This window comes from Odontesthes bonariensis, chromosome 20 (genome assembly GCF_027942865.1).
Source record: "Odontesthes bonariensis isolate fOdoBon6 chromosome 20, fOdoBon6.hap1, whole genome shotgun sequence".
Lineage (NCBI taxonomy): Eukaryota > Metazoa > Chordata > Actinopteri > Atheriniformes > Atherinopsidae > Odontesthes > Odontesthes bonariensis.
Genome location: NC_134525.1, coordinates 10850407 through 10876640, shown reverse-complemented (window position 1 = coordinate 10876640; position 26234 = coordinate 10850407). Strand labels below are relative to the sequence as shown.

At 42.7% G+C, this 26234-nt stretch overlaps 3 protein-coding genes across 22 annotated transcripts in view; 1 reads left to right on the top strand and 2 right to left on the bottom strand.

Annotated features, from left to right (window-relative positions):
* scrib (scribble planar cell polarity protein) overlaps positions 1 to 8358 on the top strand; it is a 68957-nt gene extending 60599 nt beyond the window's left edge. For 12 of the 19 annotated variants that reach the window (XM_075451954.1, XM_075451953.1, XM_075451966.1 and 9 more), the window contains 6 exons: positions 1746 to 1898; positions 2471 to 2610; positions 2717 to 2754; positions 3195 to 3269; positions 4896 to 4950; positions 6490 to 8358. In XM_075451954.1, the coding sequence (XP_075308069.1) occupies positions 1746 to 1898; positions 2471 to 2610; positions 2717 to 2754; positions 3195 to 3269; positions 4896 to 4950; positions 6490 to 6626 (598 nt within the window). In that variant the 3' untranslated portion in view covers positions 6627 to 8358. Of the gene's footprint in view, positions 1 to 1745; positions 1899 to 2470; positions 2611 to 2716; positions 2755 to 3194; positions 3270 to 4895; positions 4951 to 5056; positions 5087 to 6489 lie in introns of all 19 variants that reach the window. The other 7 variants (XM_075451968.1, XM_075451959.1, XM_075451969.1 and 4 more) reach the window with 5 other exon arrangements.
* Positions 218 to 14030, bottom strand: kif9 (kinesin family member 9). Its single transcript, XM_075451970.1, has 21 exons — positions 13826 to 14030; positions 13112 to 13283; positions 12922 to 13028; positions 12611 to 12841; positions 12421 to 12504; positions 12247 to 12339; positions 12016 to 12163; positions 11860 to 11924; positions 11700 to 11777; positions 11534 to 11602; positions 11308 to 11412; positions 11161 to 11216; positions 10541 to 10628; positions 10327 to 10436; positions 9696 to 9866; positions 9400 to 9590; positions 9010 to 9165; positions 8851 to 8930; positions 8642 to 8728; positions 8456 to 8547; positions 218 to 6398 (listed from the first exon to the last, which is right to left on the bottom strand). The coding sequence occupies exons 1-21, from the start codon at positions 13916 to 13918 to the stop codon at positions 6344 to 6346; spliced, it is 2331 nt and encodes a 776-aa protein (XP_075308085.1). The 5' UTR covers positions 13919 to 14030; the 3' UTR covers positions 218 to 6343.
* Positions 14031 to 20137: 6107 nt separating this feature from the next.
* cdv3 (carnitine deficiency-associated gene expressed in ventricle 3) lies at positions 20138 to 25523 on the bottom strand. Of its 2 annotated transcripts, none has more exons than XM_075452175.1 (5): positions 25095 to 25523; positions 24271 to 24347; positions 22887 to 23044; positions 22363 to 22525; positions 20138 to 22281 (listed from the first exon to the last, which is right to left on the bottom strand). In XM_075452175.1, exons 1-5 carry the CDS (start codon positions 25278 to 25280, stop codon positions 22155 to 22157), a joined length of 711 nt encoding a protein of 236 aa, XP_075308290.1. In that variant the 5' UTR covers positions 25281 to 25523; the 3' UTR covers positions 20138 to 22154. The 2 variants fall into 2 exon arrangements, with proteins under 2 accessions (XP_075308290.1, XP_075308291.1); XM_075452176.1 differs by having other exon boundaries at positions 24271 to 24344.
* Positions 25524 to 26234: the final 711 nt, after the last annotated feature.

Below are 26234 nucleotides of genomic sequence, written 5' to 3'. Positions count from 1 at the left end.
AAATAAATAGAGGAGGTAACGATCGTGCCTCTGCACCACAATATATCACTTTAAAGTAGATGTAATATAGATGAAGCTGAGAACCCGACTCTGGCCCCAAACATCTCTAAATCTATGCAAACTGAGTCACGTTCACTTTGGAGACTTTTAAACCAAAGGTGTGTTACTTAGAGGAGGAAAAGGTAGAACTTTGCTTGTGCTGAAAGAGGAAAATACAGCAGCTGATCAAATTTATTTGTATCGCACATTTCATGTACAAAACAATTCAAAGTGCTTTACATGAAATAAAAGCATTGCAGCAGGGAGTGGAAGAAGCATTAAAATACATAAAAGAATATAAAGAGAAACAAATAAAATAATTTAAATGAATTTAAAAACAAGCAACAGTTGGGATAAGTTCAAAGATATCGTGCAGATTTCATGCATAGACATGAGAAAATAAATGTTTTTAACCTGGATTTAAAAATGTCTACATTTGGTGAAAGTTTAATCTCCACTGGCAGTTTGTTCCACTTGTTTGCAGCATAACAGCTAAATGCTTCTTCTCCATGTTTAGTCTGGACTCTGGACTGGACCAGCTGACCTGAGTCCTTAGATCTAAGAGCTCTGCTGGCTTTATATTCTCTGAACATATCACAGATGTAAACCATCAGCAGGCTTTTAAAATCTATTCTGTGACTGACTGGAAGCCAGAGTAAAGATTTTAAAACTGGTGTGATGTGTTCAGATCTCTTAGTCCGGGTTAAAACTCCAAAAACCTTTAATTCTGTTGATGTTTCTGAGATGGTAAAAAGCTGCCTTGGTGACAGCTTTGATGTGGCTGCTGAAAGTCAGATCTGAGTCTATCAACACTCCGAGGTTACCAACTTGGTCAGTGATTGTAAGGTCCCGAGTCTCAAGATATTTACCAACGCTGACCCTCTTCTCTTTGCTACCAAACAGAATGATCTCAGTTTTGTCTTCATTTAATTGTAGAAAATTGTCTCTCATCCAGGTGTTTACTTGCTCCAGACACAGTGGAAAGACGTTTGTTTCTGAGGACTAAGCCTCTATTTCTGATTTATTTTAGTCATTGCTAAATGCAACATGTTGCCTTTTGATGCAAGGCAAGTTTATCTGTACAGCACAATTCAACAACAAGGTGATTTAAAGTGCTTTACAGATACATTAAAACAGAAATAAAAAGCATGATTTAAATTTTAAACAAAAAAGAAAGATAAGAACAATAGATAAAATGTGATTAAGTTTTGAAACTCAAGCTTCAGATTTGGAGCTTTGTTCTAATGCAGCTGAAAATAGATGTGTAGGGAGAGTATAAACCAAAACAAAGGACTGAATGTGTTTTTGTTGCATCTTCTTTGTTTTGTCGCTGCTTTAAGGCCAAAACTAAGTTTGCTTTGCAAGAAAATGTTTGTTTCAAAGCCAGAAACAACAAAAGGAGGTTAATGACACGTCTGGCCTAAAGTTTTTATTAGTTCTTATTGCAGTCGATCCCGCACTTTATTTTGTTGTGATGACACCATCTTTTGTGGGGTCGGCCTTTCTTCTCACCAGTCTGAACTTGTCTTCTTTATTACTCCTGGTTTTCCTAATTGTGTCAGTGTTTTACCTTCCATTCTTTGGTTTTCTTCTCTTTTTCTGTGTGCCTTTCTTCCTCCTGTTCACATCTGTCCTTCACCCTGGTGCACCTTTCATTCCACCCCCTCTCCCTCCCACTCCCTTCCCTGTGGCCCCGTGGGGCACAGGCCCTATGGCCTTGAGGAGGATGTTAGACAGTATGAGCAGGACCTGGCAAAGAGGCTCTACCAGGCCCGAGTGAGGGCCTCTCAGGGCGCTGCCGTGGCCCCCCAGCCCCCCACTTCTTCCTGTACCTCCTCCTCTGCAGCCTCCCAGCTCAGGTCTGCTCTTTGGCCCCAGCCACCTGGGCCAGACGCACGGCTTTGTGTGGGTTGTGCTGGGGTGCTTTGGTGTTGGGGTATTTTGCTAGAGGCCAAGTTAAGAAAGGTCCAAGCAAGCACTCGCAGCAACACTGAGTGCTTCCACCTGCCTTTCTAGTGCCGTCTCGCTTCTGCACGTCTCTGCTTCCCATCCCTAGCTCCTTTTGGCCCCCGCCTCTCTTTTCTCTGTCTTGTCCTGCAGCATTCTTTCATTTGTGCCTTGCTGTCCTTTCCCACTGTTATTCGTACTAACACTCGGCCTGCATTCATTTGCAAGCAGTCTGTGAGTGAAGGGTAAACCTACTAGCAGTAGGTAGTCCTTTTCCTGGAATGCTTTCCCCCCTCTTTTGTTAAAATCTTGGAATAAACTTAAATTTATGTTGCCACTGCAAACCAGGACAAGGAGCACCCAAAATTAGTAGTGATGGGCCTACACCTGCTCATGGTGGTGTGTGCCTCCATCTTTTTTCTTCCTCTCAGGCTTACTTCATTCTCTCAGAACATTTTCCTGACTGCTGCTGTTCTTTGTGTAGAATGAAGTCTCTTGAGCAAGACGCACTGAAAGCTCAGATGGTCATTGCCAAGTCTCGTGACGGAAAGAAGCGTGGGACACTGGACCAGCTGACGGAGTCGCCCTCGCCTGCTCCTACGCCTTCGCCCACTCCCATGGAAGGTAAGAGGCTGACATACAGTTAAGAGGAGCCAGCAGACCATCAGTTCAGATTATTTTGTTTCTGTAATGGGAACAAAATGAATCTCATTCTTTCTCTCTTTGACAGAGCAAAGTCCTCGAGGACTCACCTCCCCCGGCAGGCTGGTAAGCACTAAACCTTCTCCCTTTTGCTCGTCTACAGTTTGCTCTTCACTGTTTCTTAACATCTTGTCTGTCTGTCAGGGTGAACTATCAGTGTCCTCACTCAGCTGGAGAGTTTGAATAACCAAATCTTTGAACAAAGCTGTAACACTTGAGTCTTCAGTTGGAGAAAGGGAGCTTTGTTTAAGGAATAAAATGGTCTGTTAAAAACAGCTTCCCATGAATCCACCACCGTGCTTATCAGAGCTGACTCCACACATCGCTCTCCATCATACGCCACAGCTGGCTGTTTAAAATCACACATTAGCCTCTCTGCCCCCCCCTTTCCATTTCCAGATGTATTCCTCTTCCACCATTTTCTCCCCCTTTCTGTACATTACCCTTCCCTCCTCCATTTTCTTTTCACCTCTCCCTCTGCTCATTCCTGTTTGCTATCCTTCTAGTCCCTGTCATCAAAGAAGTTTGACTACCGACAGTTTGCTGCCATTCCTTCTTCCAAACCCGTATACGACATCCAGGTATTGGCTGCATGCTGAGCTCCGGGGGCCCCAGCCTCCTCCCTCCCCTTGGCTTTCCCTGCTGCCTCTCCCCTCCAGTTTCTGTTCATTAGGAGGCATCAGTGTGACTGAAGTCTCGGTTGTGGCTCAGTGATTGATCAGTACTTCCTGCTCTGCACTGTTAGTGGTGTGGCTCACTAACCTGCACAATGAAGAGGCATCTTTACCCCCCCCTCCTCCCAAGTAATCATTCGCTCCCATTCTTCCCTGAACTAACTAATCAGTTAAACGATGACGCTCACCTGCTGCAGAGATGCAGATGAATCTTTGATTCCACTAACCAGAATCGGTTCAGAGTGTAAATGCTACAAACTGCATCCCACTCACTCTCACATCCATCGGCTGTCTTGTTCCACGCATGGGTTGCATCTCAGGCAGGTGAATAAATCTGTCTTCCATTGGATTTCCTCTCATGTTCTGGCCTCTCAGTACAGGGTTGTCGTCCTTTGCTTTCATTAGGGTAACAGTTTAGTTTCGGTGTGCTTTGAAAACTTAATTTCCTCCTGTTGGGGGCAGAGATGAGAGGGGAAGCAGGGGGGTCCTGGAGTTGTGCTGGAGCTGCAGGGAGTAGCTCTTGGTTGGGAGTGGTCTTCTGTGTTTAAGGTGGTGCATCTGTTGTGGGTTACAGCATCGAGTCGCACGGCGATCTGTTTGTTTTCTCTCTTTGGTGGTAGCTAATTCGTCGTCAGTGCCATGTTAAATGTTTACATTGTGTCGGAATATTCCGGCACGAAGAAAGCCCTAAGAATAAGTTTGCACTTTTTCGAGCCCATCTTTAATTATCACATGCATGTGTACACTGAACAAGTTCTTGGTGGCTGTGCCCTTTTCCCTCAGAAAACAAAACAGTCATTAGTGTGGATAAACGTGTCCTAAAGTTTTATTTCCAGCAGAAAATGTCATGTCTGAGCTTTACTTACATGCAGCTCAGCCATCTGTGGTTTATTTTAAGGACATCTTTAGAGTCAGAGTGTGCAAAAATACAGAGACGTGCTGCATATGTTGTATGATTTGGTTCCACGGACTTTAATCTCACTATGTGTCACAGCTTTTCACCATATAACGAGACTGAAGAGGACTGTAGATCAGATATGAAGAGAAACCTTTTACAGCCACCAGCCTGCCAGTGTTCATGTGGGCAAGAGTAAAAATAAAGTCACCAAAAAGAGTTTGTGTTGCTTATGAAACGTGTCTAAAAGGCTTCCAAACACTGAAGTAAATCAAAGAAACATTTTGAACGACACCCTAACGTGCTGCTTGGTCCTCTGTTGTGCGCTGGTGATACTGGTGATGTTCTGTTGCTTTGTTTGCCGTCTCTCTGTGGATCATAAAGCCTGCGACTGATAACTAAAGCGACCTTTCCTTTAACATGCTGAGATCTCCTGGGGAAGTAGTTGAGTAGATGCACTCCGGCTTTATGGCTCTGACTGACGGGAGCTTCAGCGCTGCCTGCTGAACTTGTAGTGAGCGGCTGGCTCATTGCCTGGCGGCTCCACTACTCGCATGGTGAAGGCTTCCCCTGGGATACAGGTTACTGAAGTGGACCTGCTGCTGTTATTCACCACCTTTTGTTTTTTTTGTTCCCAGTCCCCTGAAACAGCTGAAGATATAAAATACATGGACGACGGCTCCAGCAACCCGGGTATGTACTGCCGCTTCCCTCCGATTTAAAATTGTACTTCTGAAAATGGAGCGCTGAGGAAAGCGTGTTTATATCACCTCAACGTGTTCTATCCTTTTTAATTCAGGTGACTACCAGGAATAAGCAGCTCCTATTGGTAGGATCCTGTGTGCATGTGTTTGTTGCTCAGTGTGTGCGGGGCTGGATGTGTGAGGAGAGTTTTCATGTGTAGGTCTGTGCATCTACACTCTAACCTGCTAGCTGTGTGGTGTAGCCGTGGATGCAGGAGTTAAAGGGACATTTTGTCTTTTTTATTGTTTAAGTGGGACTGTGTGAAGTATTGTTGAGCAGTCGGATCATTAGAGTCTGAACACCTCGTCATGTCGTGTCACCTCAAGCTTTTATAATTTTTAATATATATATATATATATCTCAGTAAAATGATCCAGAGTAACCATTCTGGTGTAAAACTGTGTAGGCTACTGAAAGCTTTACTCATGTTAAACTTGTCTTTCAGTCATAACTCTTAAGCACAGTGTGCATTAATGCCACTAATGTCCATATAAGTTCTTCAGTTTGGAGCAGTAGTGCAGGATTTCTGACAGAAGCTAACGGCTTTACGGATCTAATTCAAACCTCAAACATTTCATCTACGTTTGAGTTGTTTCAGATGGCAGAAATGTGCCGCCTGCTGCAGCTAAGACACTGACTTCTCATAATACTTCCCACAGCATCACTTTAGGATGGGGGTGTGCTTTGCCAACTGCTGTCCACTAAATATAAAGCAGCTACAGATGTCCATACCAAAGATAAAGATCAGTGTAACCATGATCTGGACGGTGCGTAGATATATTCCATGTTGCAGGGAGCTCTTAGTGAATCTGTCGCTGATTTAAAAAAAAAAAAAAAAAAAAAAAACATTCTTTTGTGCAAAAGAATGTTGCTTCAGCCAGAATCACGTGGAAAAATGTTTACATGCAGTGTAGTCACCTTGTTCCTCTAAATGGACGTAAACGTGTAGTGAGTCTAATCCAGAGTAATCCTGAGCTCCTCAGGAGGCTCGGCCTGCTGGTTTTAATTGCTTTACTGAATGCAAAATGCTGCTTCCTTAAGTATTGACTTAATCCACTTGCTCAGCTGGCACAGTGGCTGAAATCTTAAGACGCTTTTCAAAATTACATCACAGACAATTATTCTGGTCACTAACGTGCATGTAAACACACACGAGGGGATTTCTAATTGGCTCTTTAAGTCACTTTACTAGCATTTGCTGTCAGTTTCAGCACTGAACCCGCTGAGGCTGCAGGAGCATGTGATCACCGGGCGCTTCAGTTTTCTGCTCACCACTTTGGTTCCAGTTGCTGCTCTGAGTGTGTGGTGTGGGGGGGGGGGGGGGGGGGCATCCGACTTCTCATCAAACGCTGCACAGCAGTTTTCTGTCCTGATGCCTCGACCTTTTCCCTCCGCAGCTTACATACCAAGAGAAAAGAAGAGAAGTTGCAGCAGCGGAGACAAATTGAGTGACTTGCCGTCCCGTCTGCCTTTGTTTTTTTTTTCTAGGGGACGCTGCGACCCCTGAAGTGGAGGTTCCCACCCCGCTGCCTGCCACCTCTGCCCTGGAGGAGATGGCCCTCTACAGCAACAAACGCAAACTGAGGCAGGGCCGTCGCAGCCTGGAAACCGCTGTACCCACATAACACCTCATAACTAAAAGCATAATGCGAATACACACACTTTTTATACACTGTGGAATCCACAGATTCACTACGTGCTGCATAGTGTCAGTAGAGGGAGATTTTCTCCACCGTATATAACCACTGCAAAGACTATGAAGCTGATAGTCACTTACTTATATCCTGCGTGGCAGCCTTGCCTTTACGGTCTGTGGGTGAGCTGCTCGGCTGGGATCGCTACTTACAGACTATTCTTTATTTCCTCCAGCCTGGTAGAATTGGATCTATTTTAACTTGAGGGTGAATCGAGGATTTTTAGTTTGTTTCATCGTATTTCTGCACCGTCAGTGATCTGGGATGTTTGTTGTTGTTGTTTTTTATTGTTTTAAAGAAATACTGGAAGAAGAAAAGAAATGGGTCATGGCTAAACTAACTTGTGGAATGATATCTTGAGGCTTTCAGAGATGAGACAGACAGGAGTGTACATATTAATTAAGGAGGGAACAACTTGCTACCTTCATAATCACTAATTGTGGGGAGCTTCGTACATATCAGTTTTTGCACTGCCACGGATCAGTTTTTGGACAACTTGTATCTTAATTTATGTTTTTACTACCTTACTTCAACCGAAGGCCTTCTAGCAACATTTTTTAACCCATTCGGTCCTTTTGGGTTCAAGAGGACAACGGAGGCGTATCGTACGAAATGAAATCTTCAATTAACATGAGTTGGGAAGCTTTTAACCGATTATTTGCATATCGCTGTTTTACTAGATTTACTTGATGAACACTTGTAATCACCAGTGGTTTCACAACAGTAAAATCAAATCATCAGAATGCTGATTTCTCTCATCTCGGTAGACTTTTTCCACCCTGCGTTACATTCCCCTGCAGAGAGCACGACGACACACTGGAGACAGCAGCACTGAGCAGGCAGATACTCAACAGTTGAGGATAACATGACATTTTAGCATCACTTTTTCACGGTACTCACCCTGCCCTGTTAGGGTGTTGTTATTTTTTAAATCAAATGTGAATTATTCATCTATATCCTTGTAGTATCAGGAGGTATCCCACAGTGATGTGAAGGTAGCAGGTGTTTTATTTTTCTGTCTATGGTTAATTTAAATCTGATGCCACTGAAAATCATTTATTATTGTGTGAATAATGTAAAAAAATACTGAAAGGAAAACAGATTCTGGGTTTGAAACTGAGCCAGTCTGGACCTAGACGAAGCGAGCATCTGTGGGTTTGAACAGGCTCGGTGTTGGGATGCTCTGCGTGTATATTGGTATGTTAATGGGAGAGTCTGGAGAGGCGGAACCAATAAGGAATCCCTTTAGAGATGGATCACATTCAGCTTATGTATCTGATGGGTATTTCTGCAGAATCACAGCATCGTAGCATTTTATGTTAATTTAACGTAAGGTCTTCTAATTATAGCTTTTTATGTTGCTCTCACTGACTGAAATTCAGTTTGATAACATTTGTAATGGCAGAAACACCCCCCCCCACTCTTTTTTTTTTAACTTTCAGTAGGTAAATCTTTTTTTCAGATGGGTTTTACTGTGTTTATTTTTTGTCTGGAGTTCCCTTTGCAGGCTTTTACTTGCAAATAGGTTGGAGGGACAGGGTCAGAAGTCATGGGGTCGAGGGTTATAGCTCACACAAGACTGTAACTAGTGAATTTGTACAACCAAAGAAGTCTATTTTGTGGTTCAGGAATAATAAATTTTACTTTTCATTTAAGAAGCTGATTAACTGTGTAGTGTCTTGTCTTTTTGATTCATTTACAAACTTGGACACTAATCACGCATCATATTTAGCTTATTTTTTTTTTTACATAAAACTCACTTCACCGCGGTGACCGGGAGAATCAGAGGAAGTCGTTTCTGCCTGGACGCTGCAGATTGAACTGGGGTAACGGATACAACTCTGCTCTTCCTCTGCAGACACAAAACGGCCCAATGATCTCATGTAAAATCCAAGTTAGTTTACAAGACCTGCAGTTAAGTGGAGGCGTAACAACAGAATACTCACCCGGGTTAGTGTCCTGTAGCGGGCATTATAGAAGGATTCAGAGCCGGGGCTCTCGGGAAGAACCAGGGACTGCTGACTTTCCTCTTCCTGTGGATTTGATGAATCATTACTACAGTTACAGCTCTTCACAAACTGAGGCATGGAGCTGTGCTGTAAAGGTTATTCCACAGAGGCTTCATGAGAGCTGTATGCATACATTATCCACTCACTTGTGTGTCGTTCTCGTTCGTGGTTCGGTCGAGCTCCTCCTCGGGTAACAGGAAACACCGTTTGTACCAGGTCTCAAATTCTGGGGCACACGCAGAGAATATGTTAGTTCGGGTAGCTTTGGCTTTCTCATAAAAGCAGAAAACATATGGAGTACGAACCAGAAAGCAGGCGCACTCTGCACTGATCCACAAGGTGTTGACAGTAGTTGATTTCTGCCTTAATGTCCCGCAGCGCCTCGTATCTCTGCCGGTACTGAGCTTTAAGCTCCCCGAGGTGCACCAGCAAAGAGTCCCCGTCCATCACTAAATACTGATCTTCATCCAAACAGATGCAAAGAAAAGGAGTTAACACATCTGCATTTATATTAAGCTCAATAACAAAACATCTGGTCCAAGGTTCATCATCAACCTCAACGATGTAACTCGGGTTTAAATAATTGAGTCAGTTACCTGGAGAAGGTGTGACGTCTTTCAGTTTGAAAAGGGATCTAAAACCTCTCAAGATATTTTTGAAGCGGTCGTGTTGACCAATATGCATCATGAAAGTACCTTTGTGCTGCTGTAAGGTGGCTGTGATGCGGTCGATCTCGCTCTTGACGGCATTGACCTCTTCTGTGAGCTGGCGAAGGAGGCTGCGGCGTTCCAACAAGACGGCTTTGTTCTCCTTCAGGATGAGGTTGATATTCCTGCCTGGTCCCGCCTTGAAATCCTCAAATGCTCCTGCTTTGGGGGGAGGAGACCTGGGCACAGGGGTATGAAACAACACTGCATATTCCATTTATAGGACCATCAAAAATATTGGACCACAGCGATGAGCAGATAACGTTATATTTACAAACACATACTCAGACTGGAAGGGTTCGTTGGCAGACCGTTGGGATTCCTGTGCGTCAGTGTCTGGTTCTGGTGGCTCCAGTTCCCTCTCAGGCGTCTGGATAGAATTCAACTTGGATTTAGAGGCACTTTCCACAGGCCTCGTTGAAACAAGAGTCCCTTCTCCCCGTCTCTTGCTTCGGCTGGTTAATAACATCGAGTGTGTCATCAGTAAATAATACAAGAGCCAGTATTTCTCAGTTGGTACACAAACAGCTTGATGCTGTTTCAGGACTTGAGCTCAACGATTGGAATGCCCCTGCCGTAAGGGAACATTAACATCTATTGATGGAAAATCATGATTGTTCAGTATGTTCAGCTGACCTCAGACACGCAACACATTCCTGAACCTAAACATGACAAACTGAAGCAACCCCAGACAATCCGTCTCATTAAAGTGATGTTTGTGGCCAGACATTGAACATTGATCATTGGTCTACTGTTACTTCATCATTCATTAATGGTGATTGTACTGCAGAGCAATCATTTTAGCCTCAATATTTATGGTGTAACAAAAAAAAATAGATATAACTGAATCTTAAAAATCCTGTCTGCGAGGCCACACATTCGTCTTTTTGTCACTTGTACCCCTCCCTCACTCACCTCTGTTTATCTCTGGACTTTTTAGTTTTGGTTGAACTCGGACGTTGCGTCTGCGACGCCGTAAAGTTGTCAGCCTCCATATCCTCAGAGCTGCCTCTGGTATCCCACTTCTATGAGTAGAGCTCAGGCTCAGTGAATTGTTCACCACAGGGACTGTTACGGGTGCAACAGAAAATAGATAACAGGCATCTTCCAACAGGTGTAGACTGCCGACCTTCACTGAAGCCGCAGGAGCACTTTGGTCCGTCTTCATCAAGTTGTCGGTTTGGCCTCGCTGAGCTTTCACCTTCTGCTCCTTTTCCCTGCTCAGATGCATACACAGACATGCTTATTCACTTAAAATGTCAACAAAAAAAACCAGCTTTGCTCTGAAACTAGTGAAATTAATTGGAAAAAAATGCCCCTCCAAAAATAAGTAAGAAAAATAACAAATACAAGATGTTTTTGCTAGAAATAAGCAACAAAATCTGCCAATGGAACTAGTGAAAATCAGCTTGTTAAGATTTCTTGAAATAAGATGTGATATTTAGGACTTTTGAGATAAAAGTGATCTTGAAATTAGCTTAAAAACCTCTTCAAATGTCAAAAAAAGGTTGTTTCATATGATATGCGACTCAAAACAATTTGTTTTCAAGACTTTTTCATTTCACAAGATATTCAAGATGTATTGTCTTCAAACAAGTCCCTATATCTGGCTGAAATGGTACTTGTTAGGCAGTTGTGTCTGATATTAAGTGTAATGAGATATTTTGACTAGAAATGAGACAGATATACTTGGGAAGACTGATTTTTTTCCAGTGAAGCAATAGATTTTAAAAGGCAGAGGATACTCACTGCACAACCAGCTTGAACTCAGCAAACACTGCTTGAACCTGCCTTTTACTTATGATCTGTAAGTAGATGTAACGGAAAGTGAATTTCAAAGCCTTCAAAGGGACAAACAGACCAAATGACTGATGTCAGAGGATGTTGAACAGTCACACTGATTTCCTCCAGGCTTCCATCAAGGTAACTCTGAACTTGGTTCTGAATCTCAGCTCGCTGGGCCTCAGAGAGCGGCTCATATGTGACATTTGGTCGCTTTGCCTGGTGAAAGGTAACAAGTGGGCATTAAAATTCAAATATCAATGGACTGAATAATATAATAGTGCTGCAATAGAAGACAGTAATCTAATAAGGTCAATTTAAATGTGTGCTGCCGTCTCACCAGTGTGTTGAAGACAGACAATTCATCTCTCAGCATCTGTACCTCTCTCTGAAGTGTTGAGATCTGAACCTGCTCAAAACACATGTACAGACTGTAAATAAAAGATTTGTGCTCATTCAAAGCCTCCGAGTGGTTTTCTGATTCATTTAATATGTCGTCAACTCACTACTGGATCCACGTGTTCATTAACGGTCGGGTTGGTCGGCACACACTTCATTCTGCTGGCAAAACGCAAGGTGGAGAGCTGCAAGACATGAGGAGCTGAAAGGACATGCAGGGAAATAAATGGACCACCTTTTGTTTGTCGGTTTATTTCCACTCCTTACCGTTTCGTCTATCTGTGCAGCTTCACTGTAGATGTTGGCCACAAGCACAGTTCTGCAGTTCCCTCCTTCAGAAACAAATATAATTTATTAGTATTACTTCACAGCCAAAGCTGAGCCGATATCAGGAGTGAACAGGTAAAAAGCTGGAGATTTTACCCAGTGAATCTTTGAGGGCGTGCGTTAGTTTAGTCTGCCTGAAAGGAACGTGGTCCCTGCGATGGTCCGCCAGAGCTAGGATGGCCTGCTCCAGGAATGACAAAGACTTGTTGATGTACAAGGCTTCCTTCATCATTTGACCCTCTGACTGGAGGAGGAAAAATAAGATTTCACTTTGAAAGAAAGATCAAGATAAGATGTTGTTTCAATGGTAGTTACGGTCAAACACACCCCAGTTTTTCTCAGCCTCTCAGAACCAGCCAAATCCACCAGATTTAGCTTGGACGTCACATACTTGGCATCAGACAAAGTCCGCAAGCGTGACTGCGGTTGAGAAAAACATCTTTATATATGAAGAGTACAGTCAACTGCACGGCAAAGTACACAGAAGAATAGCTTTAATACCTCAATGTGAATAGTTAGTATGCAGTGTGACCTGGAGGACTTCCTGTTCAAGGCATGAGACCCAATAATCCGATTCATCTCACCCTGAGTAAAGAAAAAGAAAACGCTTGAAGAAGACTGATCAAATCACACAGTGGACCAGGATCAACGACTTTCACATTTCAGTTTTTGTGGTCGTTGAAAAGCTCACTTCAAAGAGCAGGTTGAGAGCCTCCTCCTCGCTGTGAACAGGGTGAAGGGACAGACCTCTGATGAAGACGCCCCCACCCGGCTCCTCCATCACCGCCATGCCCCGAGGACACAGGTGTGGGGGACCCTGCAGCGATGGCAGCAGGTCCATCAGAGTCTCGTTGTAGATCTCAGCGTAGGATAGGTGCACTAGGAAGGCGTGCTCAGTCCTCTTCCCCACCTCCTCAAACACCTGGACAGCATGTTGAATATAAAAACTGATAAATGAGTCGTCCCTTTTGTTTTGAAATGTTTTCTCACGGTTGGACTTACCTCTTGGAGGGCCCGAGGAATGATGCCTCTCTGCTCGTAGGACTCTGTGGATCCTGTCATGGTGTAGGTTTTTCCAGCACCTGTCTGCCCAAAACACATCACTGTACCTGGCAGATGCAGAAAAAAATACTGTTCAGTACTCTTATTTGTTTAGGAAAAGAATAACTGCGATTCCAACCAACTAATTTACCGTTATAGCCATTCAGCGCTCCCAGAACCACCCGTTTGCACACTCGGGTGTATACCCCCTCCTGGGAGACATTATGCAGGACCCCTTCCAGCTGGAACGACCAGGAGTTCAGACGAGCTTTTCTGGATTCCAGGAGCTTCCTTGAGTCTTTTCTTTGATGGATGTTTATTGTCTGAGATTAGATGAAAATGAACAAAACCAAAAAAGTCACGACTACGTGTCAATATTTTATAAAACCTTAAAGTCTTTACTCTATTTTCAGCCATCTCTAACTTATATTCCAGCGAACAAACCGACATAAGATCACAGCCATTGGAGCTGCACAAATTAAAGAAATGCAGCCACAATTAAGCAATTAATAACACCTGTGCAGTTTCAAAATGTCAGCCATGAAAATGACCCAATGTACCTCTATCCGAAAGTCTTATATATATTAATTCACTGAGTCTACATTAATCAACTGATTTGTAAATAAGGGAAAAAACTGATTAAATTGTTAAAAAGTTATTTTTTATCTATTTGTTAAATAGGCTTAAAACCACTGCGCGCGACTAAAACACTGATTATAGGTGGCGAAACGTTGGAAAATATAAAGAAATAATGTTTTCTTTTTCCAATTTAACCAGTATTATCTGGTACAAATACAACTAAATGAAGAAACGAAGAATTTTTTGTCCGTTTGGCTTTAAAAAAGACAGGCTGATATTTGACTACCTGTCCATCGGGAGGAATTTCAATGAGGTCCTGTGCGAAGTTGGCGGTTGGTCTGGTCCGGACGAAAACTCCGACCTTGCCGTGACCCTTCATATCACCTGATGTCTAAAACACCAAAAGCCTTAAGTCAGCTCCCCGAAGGTCGGAATAAAGCAAGGGAATGTATACGAAATACAGCCGAAATGAGGTTTTCCGCCGAAAATAGGTCACATCGAGTCACTTTATCAGCTCTGGCGTTCTGTGGTCTCTATCTAGCTCCATGGCAACCGCGCTACCGTAGTGACGGAGCGCGTGTCCGCTACAGTTAACTACTAGCTTAGCTAACTGCATTGTTTCGCTTTATTGAGCTTAGAAGAACTCGTAAGTCGAAAATAAACGTATGAAAGCACACTTATAATATACAATTAATCCAAAAATGAGTTTCGATCTCTTTAAGTTTGTTAAACTCTAAATCCTGCCTTCTAGTGGCCTTAAAGGGATAGTTCGCCTCTTTTGACATGAAGCTGTATGACATCCCATTTTAGTAATATCATTGATGAACATTGACTTAGCGTTTTGCTTCTCAAAACAATATGCGTTCAAAAGAGTAATACATTTGCATCACAAAATCGACTGAACTGAATCAACTGAACTGTCTGCACCGAAGGCCTTAACCAGTTCAGTTGATTGAATGAAACAAGTCAGCTGTGCTGCTGCAGGGTTGGAACAAAAACCTGCAGCCAAACCGGCCCTTTCAAGGATCTGTTTGAGACCCCTGTAATCTGTTATGATAGTAAAAACCTAGTAAAGGTTCTATATTTTCTTACCTCTTATAATATTTACCATTATTTATCAATGTAACACAACTTCCACATGTTTCAACCCCTCCCCCTTTGATTATGTGTTATCCAACTAAGTAACCTGTCAAAAAAAAAACACACAGGATACACTTGGGTTGGAGTTAACACGTTTAATTCTTTTGACTTGAGTTGATAAAAATGTGAAACGGTGCCTGTTTTATGGGATTCTTTGGGAAAAAAAAGGGGCAGAGATGTGGTGGATGGATCCTCATTTTTCAAGGCATGTTTTTTTCTTTATTATGTAAGGACTGTCTGTAAAGGGCTGTATAAATAAAATACATTTACATTTAGGCTACTTGAATTATTGGAAATGATGTGTTTAAAATGAAATATTGAGGGATGGGGGGCAGATCTCTCTCTTTTAATCAGGACAGGGGTTATTCGGTTTATGGCACTCTTTCTATTCTTGCTGACCACTTCCACCCTCACATTCACATACATTCAGGACACTTCTCTGTCATTCACGCACACACTGACAGGCACATCAGGGGACAAGAGGGGGTTTATCTTGCCCCAGGACGCACTGATATGTGGGCTGGACGAGCCAGTGACTGAACAGACCTTTCAATCCTGCTGAGCCGCTGCTGTCCATCATTGATGCATATAATAACTACATTAGATATTCTTCAATTTGTATATCTGCAGTGTTTTCTATGTCTGTCGAAACAACATTACAATTTAAATCTGAGACTGAACTTCCAGCCAGTCTGGACTCTCACCATTTTAAAGAAAAGCACCAACAGATCCACAGAGGACGCCGCCGCAGTTTGTGGACTTCAGCTCGGCACAAACTCCGGTTCTCTGAGCCTCAGCATCACACTTAGCAGGTAGATATAGGACGTCCTGTTCGCTCTGTACACCCACGACTGCAGAAACAACACAAAGACATTAGGAGAACTCTATCATGAAGCAAGCAGACGGCAGCAATGACGAGACTTCGTGCGATGCTCGAATACAACAAAACGAAGAAGCTGATGACTGAAGAGAAGATGGAAGGAGATGCACTCCCCTGCCTACATTAGCACGGCTGAGGTGGAGATCACGAGGTTTAGCGCTCCCAAAACCAGCAGCCGTTAGCTGAAAAGATCAGAAGATGAACACAAGCGAGCGCGTTGGACTTTGATATTAGGCAAGGCTACACGTGAAGCACAAAGCCAAACTCCACAACCTCACACAGATACCACAAAGCAGATGTACGGGCAGACAGGAATCCAGTTAGCATTCAAAATGAGAGGACTCGCACTGCTCTGTTTGTTTGGATATATTCTGGGAAATTCAACCAAACAATTGGACATCAGAAAGGTAAAAAAGAAAGGAAACTGCACTGATAATCACAGTTTAACTTCATTACATTAACTTTACATGCTTTGATTTGGTCTTGCTGACATTTTTAGGTTATTTATTATTTTCTTTTATTCATACCGTCCAATATTATCAAATCTAATCTTTAAAATAACTAAATCTGTCAGACACGTTCAGTCAGAAATGTGCTTTTTTTTTACCTTTATTTCAGATTCAAACTGAGAATGTGGAAGATAAATCAATAAGTAAATAACATGTCCTGATATTCAGACAGAAGATTTAACTTCTGTGGTTTTGACAGAAAGTTTACTTTGTAAAAAATAAAAAACTGCTAACTGTTGCTTCTCTGACATTGATATTGCCGTTCGGGCTGTTTAGTTCACAGATGTTTTTAGCTTTGACCTTTTGACCTCTACAGCACCTGTCAGACAAACTGCAAATACTTTTTAAACCTTGGTTTAAATTTTCAGATGCCACCAGGAGTCGGAACAGGGCTGGAGGGGAGCAACATGACCAACTCAACACTGGTGTGTGAGAAAGAGTGATTTCACCAATGGTGGACAGATTTACATTCGTCTCTCTGATCATCTCTTCCAAGTTGAATTTTGTTTAGTCATTTACTTCATAACGCAGATAATGTTATTATTGTAATATAATACTGAAAAAAACCTGCCTTAATAACTACATCTACTGTTCGTGTCTTTTCTGTGACTTCGTGTTCATCCGTCAGGCTGAAACTAACGGAAACGTTCTCAAGTTATTCCAAAACAATGACATGTTGGTCAGACCAGCTTCTCACTTTTAAAATGCACATTTAACATATTCGCCCCCCTGAAATCACAGAAAGGCAAAGCTTTCAAATCCAGAATGATGTAGCCTCATTGTGCGGCTGAGGATCGAATCACCCCTGCACGTAAACACTCGCGGGGAGGCTGGAGCCTATCCCAGCTGTCATTGGGCAAGAGGCGGCGTGCACCCTGGACAGGCCGCCAGTCCATCACAGGGCCACACAGAGACAAACAAGACACACAACCATGCACGCTCACACTCACTCCTCGTAACAATTTAGAGTTACAAATTACTTGCATGTTTTTGGGGGGTGGGAGGAAGCCAGAGGACCCGGAGAGAAAACATGCAGCTGGGATTAGAACCCGGAACCCAGGTTGCTGAGAGGCGACATATTTTTCTGTCTCTTTTGTCAATGCCGGCTTTCACCAAACTGTTATCGGTGGGTAGATGAACGTATGTTATGCCAGAAATAAGGTCCAGGTTTAAAAAAAACTTCTCCTTTAAGACTTTGTGTCAACTCGATGTGTAACTAAAAGCATTTTAAAGTAAACATATCTTACAACCAGGGCGTCATCTGACAAAAACACCATTTAAGTAACTTAAAGACAAAGTCTTTCACTGTGCAGTGCATCAGGCTACACTTACATGTACGATGGACATATAATACATGTACAAGTGGCAAAATGTCTTGAATGTTCTCTCATACGTCATGGCATCAAAAATACTTGAGTCAATAACTCGATTGTGCTCCTGTATACAAGGATGTTGGTCCAACTAAATAAGGAAGTAGAGCTGTAACTCGACTGTGAATGTAACTGTACTGAATTCATGTTGTTCAAAAATGAGTTGATTAAATGTCTTTTTAGTTTTTCTTCACTAAAAAGAGGCAAAAGGTAAATACATAGAGATGAGGGGCAGTAAGAACTGTAGTTTCCAGGATGTGAGAAGTATCTTCAGGTTTTAATCATTTTGCTGCTTTGTTTGAAGTCCAAAGTCGAGAAAAGCAAACCAATTACCACATGTGTATATATTTTCTTATCAAACTGCAATGTTCTCCTTTCTCAGGGGGTTCCTGTGGAAAAAAACAGTACCGGTGAAAGTGCAAAGGTAGGATGACTTGACTTTCATAAACTAACCATCAACTGAATCATGACAGAGATTTCTGGAGAAGTGGAAAGATGAATTTCTTTAGTCTTCCATTCGTTTTTCTTTTCTACCTCTCAGTGGAATGTTACCTGGACTCCTATTGAAAACAGTCTTGGGTTTCCTCCACCTCCTCCTGACAGTGAGGAAGCACAGGTAAGAAACTTACATCAACTGTTTAAACCCCCCCCCCCCCCCCCCCTTCTTTAATCTTACACTTGTGGAATAGATCAAGGTTATATTTATTTTAGTTCGTTGGTAGCTAAATGTCAACACACTAAGCCTAAAAAAAAAGCAGTCGATGTCAAACATCAGCAGACTTTTGACAGCAAACCTTTGCAAACAAAGCTGGACTTTGATATCAAAATGGGGCCGAAGCTCATGATACTACCCAGTACAAATGTATCGTAGACTCCATCTACTAATATGGGCACTTCAAAGAATATGCATAAGCAGGAGGATAATTCATATACAATATAAGAAGGGGATTTTATGATTTATGATTTTATGAATCTTGGCTCTCCCAAGATTAAAACTACTTTCTGCTGAATTATAGGGCTGTTGCCATACAAATAGATAATTTTGATATAAGAAGTCACTTTGACTTAAAAGTTTCTTAAATGCCTTTTTTTTTATGCAAGAATGAGCTTTGGGATGCGTCCCACAGCTGCGGTGTCTGTTAGGTTTCAGATTTTTGTGCTGCTTTGTTTGAGTATCAGGGAAAACAGCTGCTCCTGATGCTTTAATAGAGACAACTTACATTTCAATTTCAGACCCAAGGAGGTGGCACAGCCCCACTGGAATCCCTAGCAATGGATGATCCACAGGTAGGTAGAGAAGCAGATTAATGGTGGTGTGTTTCTGCATGTTTTAGTCCTCCCATGTTTAGCTGGCATGATAAAGAGCAAATTCATTTTCCTGTCGGGGGTCTGGGGCGGTAAATTGCAAAAGACACATTTGCTTCCTTTCTCTTTTGAGTTTATAACTCGTCACCTGTTGTTGTGCGCTCATATCTCTTGAAACGAATGAATTAAATGTCAACATTATTGGCTAAAATGGTGTTAGCATCCTAAGCTAGGTGTCACAAATTGGACTGAAGTTCATCTGTAGCAATAAAAAAAAAATGCAAATAATAAGCAAAAATTAATTGTATTACATATGAAATGTTCACAAATAGACACTCACAACGTAGCAGGAGTTAAACATAATTTTCCTGAACGAGAAAAGTGATTCAATTGTCAACGGAAGTTGCAACTAGCAAAGCATAGCATAAATATCAAATTGATGAAGGAGACTGAATGAATCCCCCAAAGTTACCCCAGCGGTTATCGTTCAACTTGTTTCCGATTAAAAAAGAGACGTCATCCTCTTCTTGGTGCTGTTAAACACACGTTGCTTTATTTGAGTAAATTGGTATCCCGCCTTCCGAAAACAGTTTAAAACCCGCGAGGAAACTGGCTGTTTTTCATGGCTACCATGTAACAGCGCCACCCTGTGGCCGGAGAAACTATGAGCAGCCAGGCGCATATTGTGTTTTCTTGTTTCGTTGGTCAGCAAAGTTACACAGAGATTACCGTACCTGACTGATTTTTATGAAAGCTGTTGCAGAAGATGAATTATAAGCAAAATAATTGGCCATTTGACCCTGGATAAACACGATACCAGCGAATATGGGCCCAATCATGCCCCATTACTAGGCCTTGATTAAAAGCATTTAATAAGAGTGAGTGTGGGGGCCTAAGTCCGATACCAAAACAAAATGCAGATTTGGGCCATGTCAGTGCTTGCTGTAATGTATGTCAAAGCAAGCTTATGACATCTGGCTTATACAACAGAATTTAGGCCCGATTCATGCCCTCAGGGCCACCTCTGGTCCAGATGACAACCAAAAATAGCCCAAACGGGTCTGCTATCTGGGTACTTATGTGGCTTTAGTGGAGGATCTCTAGTCTTCATATTGTAGAAGTTTATTTCATTCTTAACATGAGACTGAAAGTAATTATAGAAGTTTTGTATTGGCAGTGAACGTCTTACAACTATGCAGTCATGTATGCAAATGTATGAGTTCCTGTAGCTAATATGTATTTTATTTAAAATTCAGGATGATAATAATGGTTACTGGAGCCCTCTTGAGAACGACTCTGGTTTCCCAACTCCACCACCAGATGGACAAAAGCAAAAGGTAAGAAATGTATCCCCCAGCTGGCATTTAGATGTCAAAATAGAGTGTAATCAGAGATAACATTGAAAAATACATCTTTAATAGAGGGACAGGACAAGCAAAGCATTTTATTTGGATTTTTATGTTGTTTTCTCAGAAAAAGCACTAATTCAGACGCATACGACGAGGTTCAAAAGATGGAGACACGTCGTGAATCCTGACTTGGACAAACGATCACTCTGCAGGTGCAAAAGCCATCTAATAAAATAAACAATGAAAGTATTGTGACAAAAGTTCATTTTATTTGTTAATATGCTTGGTATAAGATCATTTGAGTTTTTTTGTTTGTTTTTTTTCCCCCAAAAGAGCTGGAACTTGAGATAATTTATCCGTCATATGGCAGAAATCACAAGGGGTGGGGTTGGGGTGGGGTTGGGGTGGGGGCACCTACTATGACAAAAAAAGAGAACACAGGAATTCAGCGTGTTATTGTGAGAGGGACAGGAAGTTCACACAAGCCGAGGGTTAACAAACGGACCCAGGGCCTCGTTTCTTTTCATCACAGATAGAATCTACTTGAAGGGATCCAGCAGGGATAAATGCTCCATGACGAATGATTTGCGGGACACACAGAACATAAATCCAGCTCTTTTGCTTGTAGTAAAAACTCGTTTTAGATTTTAACCGGGGGTTGGGGGGGTGCCACTGTTGTGTCAGTGAAGTGTACTCAGTTTGGTGGCAGTATGCACACAGCAGAGTAATTGCTGAAACTTATGCAGTCATGCACAAGCAACCCGTTCTACACAACTTCATGGAGGGCTGAGACATCTGGATTACCTCTGTGGAAAAATCTTGATAAAAGAAGTCTTAAAACTGGGGAGTTGACGAGACCACTTTACTACAAAGAAAAAATAAAAAAGTAAGATGGGCGAATGACAACAACAAATATGCCTTTAAAGTGGTCCCACGCCCCCCCCCCGCGCCTCACGGTGATATCTGTGACAAACCAAACGAGGCATTTGTTACCAGGAGAATGGTGTTGGAGCAGAAACGACCTTCAGTTACTCTCTGATGTCTGAAAAGGAAATCAAGGGCAGCAAAAAAAATAAATCAAACAGCGAAAGACAACAGTTGTAATCATCCAGCAAACTACAACAACACTACATTCTTGAACTGAAGTTTTTCTCTTTTGTACGATCTGCTTTTCAAAAAAAAGTGGTGAGATTCGGACTGCCTGTGAGACAACACTTCAGATGACTCTGTCCATCAGTAAGGCCACTTTATATAGAATTTCTAAGTGAGGACCACAACCTATCGCTTCTAGTCCATAGATCGTTGCAGAGTGTCATCGTCAACACATCAAGGGAAAACAAAAGCTTCGACGTTCTAAATTAAAGAGCCTGATGGTCGGCTTGTGTATGGGAGGGTTGGGCTTTGCCCCTTTCGTCGCCACAGTGAAAAAGAAAAAGCTCAGTCCACGTGGTCACCACCAGCTTTGCTGCTGAGGTAGCACTCCCCCCACCCCCTCCGGAAGCCCCAACCGCAACTCAAAAACACACCTCAAAATAACCACGTGCGATTGGTTTATAACGATCTTGCAAAAAAATAGATATTTTCACAGAAGTTTGTAAAATCATCTTGCCTAAAGTCATCTTCGGATCCTCTGTGGCTTTGTCAAAGCAAGTTGAAGTCCAGAGAGAAGTTGCGCCACACAACCGGTGCTCTGAGTACAATCCACAAAGGACAACTATGTTGCCTCTCGTTGCTGCTGCAGTGTCGTACGTTTGGGTGTATTTTGCTAATTCCGTTTCAGTTATTTCCCCCCTTTTTTTTTTTCTTCAGCCCCTTCAGATGCAGTCCTTCAGTTCTGCCCACCAGATGTATCAAGTGTGTTATTTAACGGGAGTGTCACTGCAGGGGTTCTGTGTGTGTGTGTGTGTGTGTGTGTGTGTGTGTGTGTTTGTGTGTGAGTGACCAGTGTGGGGATGGTGGCAGGAGCTCTTTAAGGGCTGCAGTCCACACAGCTGGAGGTCAGCTTCCTTTAAGGGGCTGAGTGGACTGTGCTGGAGGGGCCAGGGGACGGAGGGCAGCGGGTCTACTTGTCCCCCAGGATGGCGTACTGGTTGTCGAGCTGCAACTGCTGCATAGAAGCGCCGCCGGACTCCTCTCTACCGCGGTTCCTGTGTTTCACAACCTCAAATGTTTTCTCCATTTCTCGATCTCTGAAACACAAAACACACCAGTCAGGCTTCGACGAAACCTTCGCACGTGTCGGGCGACATCGTCACTGGAGCCCAACCTACTTGCGTGTCTCGACATGCTTGGCAGAGGCTAGTAAAGAGGGGAACTGTGCGTCGTTGAATATCTCCGGAGGGCCCTGGTTGACGGTTCGTTTGGTGGTGGTGAGTCGAGCCCCCGGAGGGCGATACACACCAGCAGGCTTCGCCTCAGGCACCTCTTCTTCCTCTGCGGCAAGAGAAAATCCATCATTCTTCAAATCTAGGCTAAAAACCTACTTATTTAGGATGGCTTTTAATACCCAGTAGTATGATGACACTTATCTTATTTTGTTATATTTTATTGCTTTCACTGTTCTTTTATTGTTTTGTTTTTTTTATTTGTTTTTACTTATTATTCTCTTTATTTATTACCTGCTGTAAAGCACTTTGGTACATCGTAATGATTGTCTGTAAAGGGCTGTATAAATAAAATACATTTACATCATTCCCATCATCTCTACAAGCACAACAATCTGAATCCCACAAGAACATTTAAAGAAGGGCATATTCACCTAAAACATAAATAGTGTATTTGGTATGTAACTCACCCACGGGTGCAGCAGGGGGAGGAGCAGCACCACCACCACCACCACCACCACCACCAGACTTGTTCCAGGGACCAGACACCTTGTCTCCACTAACCAGAATAATCTCTCCATCCTCTCCTACCTCCTCCTTGTCATACTCTTCTTCCTCCTTTTCGTCACTGCAGGATGAGTAAAACCGATTGTTAAATAATAACCTACAGAGTGACAAGCGGCGAATATTCTAACTGCAAAGCACTTTGTGACAAATCAATGACTGGACAATATCACCGATCGCCTCTCCGGGGACTGAGCCACACTCCAGTCTCGGACTGCAGCTGGTGATGTAACTGGCTATCTCAACGGACAGATTTTACGACGTTCTCGTTCTGCTCTGAAGCCTCTGAATTTGGCGTACGGCCACATGAACCGGAGCCCAGTCTGCTGCAGGTTGTAGTTGCGGCGGCCCCCCCAGCTCGCAGCAGATCTCAGAGTGCGGCACGGAGACTGCCGTCCTCAACTGCAAACAAAGATGGTGGAGCTGGAGGCCGAATACGAGACGAGAGACTCACCGCAGAGGCAGCTGAACGGCACCGAGGATCGTCACAACAGTAAACTAGTCAGGCAAGACAGGCCCAGGCTAGCAGCAACAAAGCATACAAATACAGAGGTGGTTTCCCAGGAAAAAAACAATTTACATTCTTTTTGATTGATTTACAAAAAAATAAAAATAAATCAGGACAGAAAACATGCATCTGTGACATGTCCAGATAAAGTCTAACTGTGGAAAACACCCGTGTGTTTTATGTGCCAGCTTATCTGTACCTCAGTTTACTGTACTCAGAAAACAATCTGCTTCTGTTTGTCTCCACCTGAGCCTTTCTTTTTGTTCTGCTCGCAGGACATAGATGCGTCAGAATAATGTTAACGACACACATATGATCATATGATAAGTGTTGTTCTCTCAGCTGAAATATTTACAGACGTCGAGCTTTTGTGGGCTCCCTTTTCCACCTCCTTAAACTTCTAGTTAGAGTGCAGTTAAGCTGCCAAAAACAAGACCTTGTTCATGATTCATGCAACTTCTCTACATCAGGATGTGCTTTTCACATGCACCTAAACATTTATTCCAGTTGTGTCACATCTACATTTAAATCCTTTGAACAGATCTGCTTATAGATAAAGATATGCAACAGGTTTGCCTGCTGTCAGTTAATCAAAAGGCCACGTCGTGTGTTTGTTAGTATAATGTAAACTGGGAAGTTTCTATGTATGACAATTGGGTTTCCCTCAAGTCCCAGATCATAGAAATAATTTATCCCTTACAAATGCTGCTCAAGACCCGTTTAAAAACAGCTGAAACGCTCATTTCTGAGATGCAAATGTCAAACACTTGTTTTGTTCTCACCTTATCAGTAAAGCCTGGAGCCGAAGCCCGCTGTAGTCCACTTCTTTCTGCTCAAACTCCTTCCACTCCTCATCCTCCTGGCCAAAACGAAAACATTACTCCATACACATTGCACTCACAATAACACCCCTAAAACCGCCCGTGGAAATACGGCTTTATGAAAACACTTCACAGGCCCCGACATTTTTTCAGCCATCAGAACCCACACGTGTGACAAGTCGCCCTCCTTTCCCACATAATGATAACCCATATGATAACGTCACTCAGTCGCCTAATCAGTAGTTTTAGCAGTAACAAGTTGTATTATTCTTCATTTTCCCCCCTTTTCTTTGCAAAGCTAATAAAGATGGCAACACTGTACAAATGGCGACTGGGCCTTGTTGGACAGCCACGATACGAGGAGTGGACTGGCAGTTTCTCCTTATATGTATATAGATAATGTGAGTATATAATAATTATTATGTATATATATATATATTTATATAACAGTATAGCGTGGAAAGGAGTTAGCAGATCGCTCACGTCAGCAAAGGCTGAGACAGAAGCTCAAGGCGCGTGTCATGCCAGATTTTGTACCCCCGTTAAAATGCGTGCAAGTGGCGACCATATGCTAGCTAGCAACCGGCATTTTCTCTTGTCGGGTAAAAATATACACCCATGACGTTGATTGAAAAATTGGCACAACTCTAGAAACCACACGTCAGCACGCGAATTAAACCTCCGGACGCGTCGATTCAAATCTGGATGCCAAATCTGACACGACACCGGCGTCTCGTAAAGACGCTAATGAGGCAAAAAGTTACAGGAGAAATAGTATCGTTCACCTTATCAATTTGAGCGTCTTGATTCTCGTTTTTCGTCGATTTCTCCTTCTCTTTCTTGGTCTTTTTCAACGCTGCCAACGCGGGCCCGGCGGCGGCCTCCTTCCCCTTCCCCTTCTCTTTCTTCTTCTTTTTATCCCGCTTGGCAAAGAAATCGTCCAGGCTCTTCTCTGGTGGTGCATCCGCCATTTTCAAAGAGCAACGTTAACCAGCGCTAACCGAGCAATGACAAATGAGGAAAAATCCGCTCCCGGAGGACGAGGACAGCTACTGGGACGAACAGAAGAGACGAAGTCGGCCTTAACTTTGACAGTTTAACTTCTGTTAGAAGCTGATAAAAATGTCCGCCCCGGTTGCCTGTCTGAACTATCTTGTCAACCATGCCATGCACGGGATATTTGACAAACCTGCACCGTTTCCCGGAAACACTTCCACTCTGAACCGGATATGTTAAGAAAGGAAGGAAGGAAAGAGGCCGGTTTTATTTAATTCTATTTCCATTTTAAGATATATATTCATGTCCAAATGTAAACTGACGTTATCATATAAGTGCAGCTACAGGAATTAATTAATTAGCAGACTGAATAACTGTAGAAAAACATTCAGCTCATTGACTATTTTGTGTTATTTTACTGTAAATAAAATCCGGTAAATGTCCGGGAAGCAGACACCCTCTCTAACTTTAAGATCAGGCTTAAAACTTTCCTTTTTGATAAAGCTTATAGTTGGGGATGGCTCAAGTGACCCTGAAACATCCCATAGTTAAGCTGCTATAGGCCCAAACTGCTTATGTCACACCTTTCCTCACTTTTTTATCCCTTTTATTTCCTCACATGACATTATCTTCTCTTTATTTATTACCTGCTGTAAAGCACTTTGGTTCATCGTAAGGATTGTCTGTAAAGGGCTGTATAAATAAAATACATTAACATTTACATTATGTACATTTGGTATTATTGTTGTCATTAACTTGTGTTTCCCTGTCTCAACAGGTATCCTTTGGATGGTGTTATGGTGCTTGTTGTCCCCTCTTTCCTGTCCTCTCAAACCCCAGCTGGTCGAGGCGGATGGCCGCCCTTCCTGGTTCTGGTTCTGGTTCTGATGGAGGTTTCTTCCTGTTAAAAGGGAGTTGTTTTTCTCCAC

Coding starts and splice junctions, on each gene's coding strand:
- kif9 (XM_075451970.1), bottom strand. CDS start 13,918: ATGAAGGGTCACGGCAAGGTCGGAGTTTTCGTCCGGACCAGACCAACC. Junction 10,437..10,540: donor CTCCTGCGGCTTCAGTGAAG/GTCGGCAGTCTA, acceptor CTCTACTCATAG/AAGTGGGATACCAGAGGCAG. Junction 6,399..8,455: donor CTCCCGGTCACCGCGGTGAA/GTGAGTTTTATG, acceptor TTGGTATGTAAG/CTGCGGAGGGAAAAGGTCGA.
- cdv3 (XM_075452175.1), bottom strand. CDS start 25,280: ATGGCGGATGCACCACCAGAGAAGAGCCTGGACGATTTCTTTGCCAAG. Junction 24,348..25,094: donor AAGACGCTCAAATTGATAAG/GTGAACGATACT, acceptor CGTTTTGGCCAG/GAGGATGAGGAGTGGAAGGA. Junction 22,282..22,362: donor AAGCATGTCGAGACACGCAA/GTAGGTTGGGCT, acceptor TTTGTGTTTCAG/AGATCGAGAAATGGAGAAAA.